This window comes from Coturnix japonica, chromosome 6 (assembly GCF_001577835.2).
Source record: "Coturnix japonica isolate 7356 chromosome 6, Coturnix japonica 2.1, whole genome shotgun sequence".
Taxonomy (NCBI): Eukaryota; Metazoa; Chordata; class Aves; order Galliformes; family Phasianidae; genus Coturnix; species Coturnix japonica.
Window position 1 is genome coordinate 4,228,063 of NC_029521.1, and position 10,381 is coordinate 4,238,443.

The following is a 10,381-nucleotide window of genomic DNA, read 5'->3' on the forward strand; positions in this document are numbered from 1 at the left end:
ATGTCACGGGAGACAGTATCAAATGCCTTGCTGAAATCAAGGTAGACTCCAACCACCACTCTCCCCCACATCCAACCAGCCAGTGACAACATCACAGAAGGCCACCAGGTTGGTCAAGGACGACCTCCCCTTGGTGAGCCCATGCTGACTACTCCTGATAACCTCCTTTTCTCCCAGTTGTCTGGAGATGGCATCCAGCACAACCTGTTCCATCATCTTTCCAGGGACAGAGGTGAGGCAGACTGGCCTATTTCCTGCATGTTCAGAGCTTGATTCTTTAAGGTTCTCTGAATTGATGGGGGTTTTGGAAAGGCAGTCTCTCAAATACTTCCATTGTATTTTTGGCAACATGAGGAATATGTGCACCTGAAGAAATAAGCACTTAAATTCTTCAGTTTTGTTATTTCTTCTAGGCATTCCTTGGTTTTAAACTTGCTTTTTTACACACTGTTGCTAAACCATGCAGTTTCTAATTCTTTTTTTCCCCGCTGTTTTCCTCTCCTACAGCTGGACCTTCAGATGAACCTCAACTCTATAAAAAAATACCATATGCATTTATTCCTTTTCTTCTGCAAGTGCTTTATAGGTCTGATAATGTTTGAGAGGCAGTGTTAGCTCTAGCCTGTTATACTCCTGAAAAAATATTACCCCACCTATACCTGCACAGCTTAAGCGCCCAGTAAGAGAAAACAAATACATTAGCTGACATATTTAAGCATTTGTGAATGTAATTCAACTGGGAGCCTGTGAAACTCATCCAAACAGGTTCTATATCAGCCATTTATCCCCCCTACTGTTGGCTGTGGTATGTATAATGTTATTATAACATATGTTATATTAACACACTGTACTCTTGATCATGATAAGCGACTTTCCAGCCCCACAGAGTTTCTGAGTGGAACTTAATATGACACAAAAACAGATGGCCCACCTTCTTCTTCCCATAGTCCACAGGAAATGAAGAATGAAGCAACTGAAGCAGTCTGACACTCAGTAACGTCATAGAGAGTTACCAAATCAGGTCACTAGTTGAGCAGGGGACTTCCTCCTTTAGGAAATAAGGAAAAGAAGGGCCACTACAGAACACCTCAAGGCTCTGCATTAAGTGACATATAAGTTATTTCAAAGCATGTTCTCATTGTGACACTCTAAAGTATAATAGACTTGGAAATCTCCGGTCTGAATACTAATTTCAACACTGGTATTTAATTATATTCTTGCAGTGGCTCAAACTGCAAAGAAGTTTTAATTAACCCAGTAGAAAACAGGACAACGTTAGTAGAAGAGGCAGCCACTTAAATAACCAAGGTCCAGTCAATAAAACAACATAAACTGTATTGTGCACAGGTGGGTATTACACAGAAAAAGAAGAAATATTAGCTGATTTTCAAAAACACTAGGGTTAGACAGACAGTAACACACATATTAATGGAAGTTCAGAATGAATCAGCAGGCATAGCAGCATCATAAAATAACTTAAGAGCCTGTATTAGTTGCTGTTTAGAAGCTTAACAAGAACACAATGCAGAGGCTTCTTTCTACTACATATTAAATAGCTTCGGGAGGGGTGGATGGCTTATCTTCACCACCAACAAGGCAAGAAAGCCATTTTTAACATATTAAAAGCATGTAAGAACATACTAAGGAGTGGACTGAGAACACTGCATGTCCACACAGTCTTTTCTATGCAGCACTGAAATAAAGGCTTGAGAAATTTATAACAAGGACTTCAAGCCTAAGACAGCAAGGTACAGCAGGTATAGGTTCCATTAGTTTTGCTATTCCGTATTATGACAATTAACCCTTAACTAATCATGTCTACTGAACTGAGTCTTTTTCCTTCAAGCTATAAACAAGGATAAAATATGCTGCAGTTGAAACTGGAAGCTCAGTAGGTAGCAGATGTCTCTATCACATTATCAGGATTTAAACTGCTTCATAATCATCCAAAACTTGTGAAAAAGCACATCTATTCCATATTCAGAAGGCACAGGATGACACAAAGGAAGAACTGAGAGTAAGAAACATGACAAATCTGAACTCAGGTATGACAGATAACCTGCTATAAGCCAGAGGATAATTTAAGTCGCTTTACCCTAGGAGAAAACAGAGCACATCCCACATGTGTTGGTGCTCAGATGTCACTGTTCGTTTGTGACCCCTGACTTCCTTGGAACCATCAGAACTAAGAAATGGTTAACAGGGGATGTTTTCACAACACCCCAATTACCACGTGCTTTTCTCTCGCTCCCTGCTCTCATCCTAGATAAACACATGAACACACTCAGCTGCCTGTTTCTGAGCATGTAGTGCCATCTATGTTCTCAAGATACTCTCACAGCCTCTGCATGCAAACAACTGCTGTGCTCATCCCACAAGCTGAACACATTTTAATGCATTCTTTATTGCTATGGCCCTCAAATAACAAATACAAAAGGGTTTTTTCCTAAACCAACAGCTGATTAGGACTATTTTGCTTTACAGGTTGCTAGTATGAAAACCCTTCAATAGCCTTGAATGTCACAAAGCGTTAGGCAGTCTCCCTCTTGACATTAAGACTTGTAAAGACACATCAGAATGGACACCAACTAAAGCATTTGGCATTTGTAACCAACTGCTGTATTTCCTTTCCTGTAAACTCCATCATCACTAGCCATGAAGAAATGCAGGAACTATACAGAGACTCAAAGGAGGCTCTCCATAGAGCATCAGCCCATACCTGACAAGTAGGTTGTGAAGGTCAACCTGGCTCCAGGTAACTTGACCAGAAATTAATCCAAAATTGCACTGGCTTGTAGCTCCTTTAAGTGCAAATACAACTTACTCACTCCAGAGGACAAACAGAACCTTGTAGGTGAAATAAACTTTGAGAGACAGCTGTTACTAGAATAGGGATGGATTCATCAGCTGCTGATGGCACACAACCGATGCTCAGTCCTAATAAAACCCAAAATAGGCCCCTGTGAAAATGCTTCAACTTCGAGAACTTGCATTGCTTTGCTACAGGAGTTATGCATGCCTTCAAAGCAACAAAGCAGCTCCAGCAATCACGTTGTGCTTCTGGTTTTATTTTAAATGAATTCACAAAATATAGCAATATTTACAGATTCTATCAGGTTACTCGTCATCAAATACTCCTAATTAGTAAACAAAACAAAACAAAACAAAACCAAATATAGCAATTATCAAAAGTTCTTCCAAAGCAGCACTGGTACTTGTGGAAATTAAAATGGCTGATGAGCATTGGATCAGCATTCCCAAATCCAAACAAGAGAGCGCTGTCCTTCCGCTTCCAGGTAAATTCCCTTTACGTCTTTGAAGCCACACAAAACACATGTATAGTGTGCTTTAAATGCAGATCTTGTCTCTCCTTCCAAATGCTGCTGCTCTTCCCATGTCTCTTTTCCCAGTCAGTCATGTCTTCTGAATTAAGACAGTCTCTCATTCTGCTGCACCCTCACCAGAACTGGCACGATCTGTATTTTCAGGTAAATACACCCCCATGCTCTGTAAAATGTTAGAGGTGTGTCCTGCCAGTCCAGCCTGAGCGCTGTAAGATTCAAGCAGATTAGTTACTAGGTTCATATCCACATCAACTGGTGTCAACTGAGCATCTTCCTCTTCAGAGTCAAGGCCAGTATTTTGCAATGTTGTTGCTTTAGCGGAACTTGCCTGCAGTAAGCACAAGGAGAAGGTTCCATCAAGACAAATCATATACAAAAAAGGAAGAATTAAAACATAAGAAATGAAGAAGGCAGTTCTGTCACCAACAAAGTTCAGTGTGTTCTCATCTGCCTTGAGAGACAGGAATGTGGTCACCAAATACCCATGCCAGTTAAAAATCATCACTTTCCATTATATGGATGACATGCACAGAGGGTTAGTGAGTCCTGCCTCAGTGTCCCATGGGACTGATTGATGATGGAAACTCAAGAACTCAAACTGCAGCTTGCAGGGACCTGAAACCAAGTCTTGGAATCAATGTGTACATTAAAGCTGAGCTAAGTTTTGCTTCCAAGATACCGTGGTGCGATTTGCCCATAGGATTATTTTTCTTGGTAATCAGCACAAGGCTGGAGGACAGAAATTGCTCATCATGTTACTCACAATGACTTCTTGTAGCAGACTCCTTCTTTCCCAACAAAGCTCTCAAATGATTATGCCACAAACTGGTATTCAAGGCATACTCACCCCTTTCTTCTGAGTGGTAAAACTTTTTCCAACGTTGGTTTGTGCCAGCTCACGGTCCATTTCATCCATATATGACTTAAGACTGCCTATAAGTTCATGAGCTGATACCTCGTCGTCTTCCCTTCGATTTTCAGCATCCAGGTCATCTTCATCCTCATCTGAGAAGTCAAACTCCTCCTCTTCATCCAGATCATCAGAATCCAGCTCTTCTGAGTCTGCCCCTGTGTATTTTCACATAAGCACAGACAGCAAGGAAATCAGCACAGCGCACGTGGATCATCAGAAAACCCAGAGACACTAAATAAAAATGAGGTACTCTGACAAAAGAAGCAAGCAGTCTCACCTAAAATTCTGTCTAACGCCTTTGTGAAAGAATCTACATCGAAGGTAACATTGGTTTCATCAGATGACCTGAAATAAGAAATGTATTCAATAAACAAAGGTCCTCTGCTTGCACAGGCCTAACACAGGCACGGACTGGCTGCCATGCTGCTAAACAAAACAGCCCACAAAACCAAGTAAGGAGCTTTGGAACATAAAGCATCTCCCACCACTTTTATCTGCACCAGAGCATCTGAGTGGTGAGTGACCAAGCCAGTTTAAAAGCTAGTCACTACTAATACAGGTGTTTGCTTCAGGGCTCTGCTAAAGAGAACATCTTCCGACTTTGAAAGATCACAGAATCGGTGAAAGGGCTGTAAGTGAATGAAATCACATTCCACACCAGGCACCAAACTGAAAAGAAAATACCAGTACCATGGCACTTCCGCCCCTTTGTGCGTTGAGACTTTGGACACGAAAGCCTTCATACTTTCAGCAACTGCTTCCAAGTCATATTTCTGCTCTTCTTCATTTGAGGAAGGGTGGGATTCAACTGTTGCCTCCTTCAGCATCTGATCCAGAGCATCCGGAGAAATCTCCAGCCAACTGTCATCTGTAAGAATTCAGGACATATTTGCTATCAGAGCACCGGTCCATCAGCCCACAAGGCCCAGTGTAGATGGCTGCGAGCACTGCTAACATTCTGTAGCTCACTATTTGCACGATTAAGTTTTCAAGATGATACTTGATAACACAAGGTACAAAGTAGCTGAGATAAACAGAAAACATTTTAGTGCTTAAAATAACCATCCAGATACACAGAAGTGACCCATACAGCACACTGGCAACAGCTACAAGTCAGAAAGTATTGTAACAAAACATACACTGATTTCACACAGGCCATCAGAATGGACCACATTGTGGTTAAGCTTTGCATTGGCAGTACTGGAATTGGTTTCACAACATTCTGTGAGTAACAACTGACAGCCACAGGACACAACAGATGCAGGCCAAGAGATCATACAGTTGCCCCTCTCTCACCACAACTAACTGTGATGGGAAGAGAGTCCACCCCCATCACCCTGCTCACCATCCTCTGGAGGAAGGCAAGTTGCTTCTCTCTCAAATTCCTTCACATCAAACGTTGTTGTTCGTAGCAACGTCAAGATTTCATCACCAGGACTCATTTCAATGGGGCTGAAAGGAAAAAATTCACTTGACTGAAATGGGTTTTTCCTTGCACTGTCATGCCAAACAGCATCTGACACTCCATACACGTTTACACTGAAATTCCACATGATTCCTTCTGTGCCAATAAGTAAAAAGATAACCAAACTGGGTAACTACCAGGATACTACACAGACAGCATCAGCCAAAATAAGACTGAGTGAATTAGGGACATTCCGTGTTGATGTCTGCAAAGCTCATTTCTCTTCTGCTTCCTTTGTCCTTAATGCTTATCTCGTTTTGGTAGATGTTCAGATAGGCAGATCCCAAAAAGCACACACTGGAACTTTAAGCAAACAACAGTTGAGATACTCTGAACTGGCAAACCTTCCAATGATTTTGCCATGATTTGTCTTTTTGGACTAGATCTTTTGGAGATATTCATAGCCAGCTGCCTTCTTGAGCAAAGGAGACAGATTGCTTCTTATTTGTTGCTCACTGGGTTTGAATCACAGAATCATACAGCAGCCTGGGTTGAAAAGGACCACAATGACAATATGGTTCCAATCCCCTGCTATGTGTAGGGTCACCAACCAGCAGCCCAGGCTGCCCAGAGCCACATCCAGCCTGGCCTTGAATGCCTGCAGGGATGGGGCATCCACAGCCTCCTTGGGCAACCTGTTCCAGTGTGTCACCACCCTCTGAGCAAAAAACATCTACCTAAGATCCAACCTAAACCTCCCCTGTCTCAGTTTAAAACCATTTCCCCTTGTCCTGTCACAAAATTCACAGCCAGCCAACCAAATGAATAACACTTTTCAGTCAGCTTTTGACCCACTTGGAATAGCTTAATACTTTACCAAACCAAGATAAATAGTTACTGAAGCCATAACTTTCACTAACAGAGAGCATAGTAGAGGAATTAGTACTCATACACAGAAGGCATAGCACCTATATTAAGCACACAAAGGAGAAAGGGTTCTGACTTTTGTGAGAAAGGCTTAAAAACCAAAACCAAACACAAACCAACACAAACGTAGCTGCAGTGCTTGCAGGCGCTGCGTATTCACCAGTTACATGCAACTCTTACCTTTCTAGCTTATTAACAGAATGCTGGAAGTAATGTTCTGTCAGATGCAACAGCTCCAAGTACTTTGCAGAGCCTTCCATTTCTCCCTGTTTAATCCAGCAAACAAGCAGGAACGTCAGCAATTCTCCCTTCATTAGCTTTTCACACCCAGATTTAATTGTGACAACTACTCATCAAACTGATAATATTTTTCTGCTGGGAAAAATCAAAACAAGTAATACATTGCTTTGCCATTTACACTCGGAGCATGATATGGGTGCTTTCAAAGATGGATATAAAGATATCTTGCTGCAATAGCACACATGTAAAACAATCAAAGCGAACGCTGCAATTCCCACAGCAAGGCAGATTTACTACACTGAAGTTACAGCTGTATTCAAATATGAATCTCATGATGTTTGGGAATTACTCTCTGCAGTGCCATTGTGATACTATAAGAATGTTCCCCTCTTCCAAGAACTAAAAGATATGAAGTTCACCATCCGGACAGCATTTGCCAGTTTTACAATCTACAGACTTCAAATAATTACTCAAAGCCATCTTTACTTCCAGATGAATTTTGCAGGGGGACAAACCACACGAGCCTCCTGTGAAGATACACGTGGATATTCCATAGCATTAGATTTCATGCCCTGCTAGAAATACTAACACAAGTTCAAGAGCTCGAAGGTACACTATTTTGTTTTTCTGGAGCACGTAAAAGATGTGCACAGATACTATATTTCACCTTAAAATACTCTTTTTCCTTCAGGCTGCCGAGGTACCTCTCCCACAGGGGACCCCTGAACACATTCCTCTTCAGGTCAGGAGACACTTCAGTGCATTTGGAGCACAAAATTTCAAAGCCATGAGCCTGTATAAGAGATGCAACAAGAAGATATTCTTGAGACAAGACAAATTTAAGCACGGCTCTAAATGACTGCATCAAGAACTCCCTATCACTGAGCACCCAATTCTGCCATTTAGGAAGCAGAGTCCAAAGCTGATCCTAAGATCAAAATGGTTTATTACTGCTGTAGGATGAGAGAGTAATTAAGAGAAATTAATTACCAGCTTCATGCCCAGCTCGTGGGCTTTGTACTGCGGGTGGGATGGAGGGGGCAGTGTGTATCCACTGCGTCTGTCTGGGGCAAACTTCTGCTGCACGAGCTGTGCGTACAAACACTTGGTGAACGTAACCTGAAAAAGCCAAAGCAAGACACAAACACTCACAGTGTAACCGGGCTTTGTATGGGCATCAACTTTCAGGCAGTTCCATCCAAATTTGGTTTTAAAGCATCAATATAACTGACCTGATCTGAGATAGTATCTCAGATATATATGTGTATCTTTGCCTAAGATCACAGAATGGCCTGGGTTGAAAAGGCTCACAGTGCTCATCTAGTTCCAACCCCCTGCTGTGTGCAGGGTCACCCACCAGCAGACCAGGCTGCCCAGAGCCACATCCAGCCTGGCCTTGAATGCCTGCAGGGATGGGGCATCCACAGCCTCCTTGGGCAGCCTGTTCATATTTTACAAAGAATATTCCAAGTTCCCAGCATCTCTAAATAAAGACAAACTTAAATAACAGATGAGAGGGATCACTTACCATGGTCATCACACGTTCCTCTGGAGGGAAGGTGCGAAAAGAGCGACATGCTCTCAGATCGGTGGGATCCCGCAGGTAAAAGGCCTGGACTGCTGCAGCCACCAGTGACGGGCGCTGCTTCAACACTGCCACGATGCCTGCAGGGAGGTAGCAGTGTGCTCGGTGATAAGAGGCCTGGATTTTCTCCGGATATCTGTCACACAATTGCAATGCTGTGTTCAGTGCACTGCAAGGCTCCAACACTCCTATTTAACTACTGCTGCCATTTTCATTAAGAGTATTAAAGAAGGGGAAGGAAGGAGGCTCCTGCCATGGGTAGGTGTAGCATCCCAGCAGTGAACCACCACCAGAGCCTCCACATAATGCAACAGCTTACAGGACAGAAGTCCCCTGTTTGCCCCAATGCTTCAGGAAAACTTCTAACTAAAAGAGAACCAGCTCTACTGCAGCTAACAGGAAAACATCTGAATACAATGAAGTTCCCCAGACAGTCCAGAATCATTATTCTGTATTACAGAATATCAAACAAACCATGCACACACCCGCTGATGCGTTTATACACAGCTCTTCGAATGGGTTCTGCGGCCAGGAACTCCTCTGAATGGGCAGATAACAACGCCAACGCTTTGGAGATGGTGAGGCTTTCAGCAGGCAGCTCCTCCCACTGCTGCTCTTCGGTCTCTGACAGAGGAATGATGTGCAGCTCTCCTTTGTAAAAGAACACCTGGCAAACAGTAATATTTTCAGCAGATAGGAAAAGCGCAGCCACAAAAGCAATGCAAAGTTATGTTTTGTACATCAGAGAACCACAGAATGACTCAGGTTGGAAGGGACCTCAAAGCAGGGTGTTCCAGCTCCCTGTTGTGGGCTGGCTGCCTCCTCAGCAGCTCAGGCTGCCTGGGGTCCCATCACCGTCCTTGGGCACAGAATCATAGAATGGCCTGGGTTGAAAAGGCCCACAGTGCTCATCCGGTTCCAACCTCCTGCTGTGTGCAGGGTCACCAACCATCATCCCAGGCTGCCCAGAGCCACATCCAGCCTGGCCTTGAATGCCTGCAGGGATGGGGCATCCACAGCCTCCTTGGGCAACCTGTTCCAGTGCATCACCACCCTGTGTGTGCAAAACCTCCTCCTAAGATCCAGCCTAAACCTCTCCTGTCTCGGTTTAAAACCATCCCCCCATGTCCTATCACTATATACCTTTGTAAACAACTCTCCCCTCTCCTGTTTATACGCTCCCTTCAAATACTGGAAGGCCACAATGAGGTCTCCCCAGAAAACCCCTGGCATCTCCAAATACACCTTGTTTCCTTCATAGCAGCAACACCAACAGCTTCCCTTCAGCTGGAGATGAGCCTGCAGAGGACCCTCCAGCAGACAAGTGCAATTTCCAGCAGCCAGAGGTGCACGAGAGGGATTCAAAGCGGTGCCCAACAGGCCGCGGTTCGCTCACCCTGTTCTCGCTGTTCTCAGGACTCAGCCACTCCGGGAGGAAATCGGCCGCCTCGATCAGCAGGAACTCGCCGTCGCTGTCATCGATCCTGCTCAACGAGAGGCCGGGTTGGTACAGGCCGCAACGCGGGGCGCTGCTGAAGGGGCTCTCGGGGTAAGGCCGGCCCCCACCTGGCTACCAGCTCCGGGAAGGCCCGGCTGATCTCCCGCACGAGGTAGACGATGAACCACTCGTCCTCCACGTTGTCCCCGAACAGCGTGGTGCCGCCGATGTGCTCCGGAGTGTCTCCTGCCGGAACACAACCGCATACGGGTTGGAAAAGCCCGCTCGGTTCTCCCATCCCATCCCCGCGGCCCCGCCGCCCGCTCACCGCACGGCGGCACGTATCGCAGCCGGAATGGCTGCCGCTGCCAGATGTACGCGGCCAGCAGCGGGGCCAGGCGCTCCGCGATGCCGTCGTTACAGCGCCGCAGCCGCTCCCGGCCGCCCGCCCCCGGCAGGGCGAACAGCCGGTACCGCACGGCGTCCTCGGCCGGCGCGGCCCTGCGGCAGGACTCCGGCTCCATCGCGC

At 45.0% G+C, this 10,381-nt stretch overlaps 1 protein-coding gene across 1 annotated transcript; it reads right to left on the reverse strand.

The window, feature by feature from the left end:
* Positions 1 to 1,317: 1,317 nt before the first annotated feature.
* Positions 1,318 to 10,378, reverse strand: ECD (ecdysoneless cell cycle regulator). Its single transcript, XM_015866134.2, has 13 exons — positions 10,181 to 10,378; positions 9,981 to 10,098; positions 9,811 to 9,898; positions 8,900 to 9,081; positions 8,358 to 8,550; positions 7,820 to 7,948; positions 7,497 to 7,622; positions 6,770 to 6,855; positions 5,603 to 5,709; positions 4,948 to 5,125; positions 4,535 to 4,602; positions 4,192 to 4,412; positions 1,318 to 3,672 (listed from the first exon to the last, which is right to left on the reverse strand). The coding sequence occupies exons 1-13, from the start codon at positions 10,374 to 10,376 to the stop codon at positions 3,442 to 3,444; spliced, it is 1,923 nt and encodes a 640-aa protein (XP_015721620.2). The 5' UTR covers positions 10,377 to 10,378; the 3' UTR covers positions 1,318 to 3,441.
* Positions 10,379 to 10,381: the final 3 nt, after the last annotated feature.

Bases quoted from the DNA above. Each gene is read 5' to 3' on its own strand.
- ECD (XM_015866134.2), bottom strand. From the start codon at position 10,376: ATGGAGCCGGAGTCCTGCCGCAGGGCCGCGCCGGCCGAGGACGCCGTG. The intron at 6,856-7,496 runs GTGAAATATAGT...TGGATTAAACAG, and splicing joins AGGAAAAAGAGTATTTTAAG to GGAGAAATGGAAGGCTCTGC. The intron at 4,603-4,947 runs GTACTGGTATTT...TTCTTATTTCAG, and splicing joins AAAGGGGCGGAAGTGCCATG to GTCATCTGATGAAACCAATG.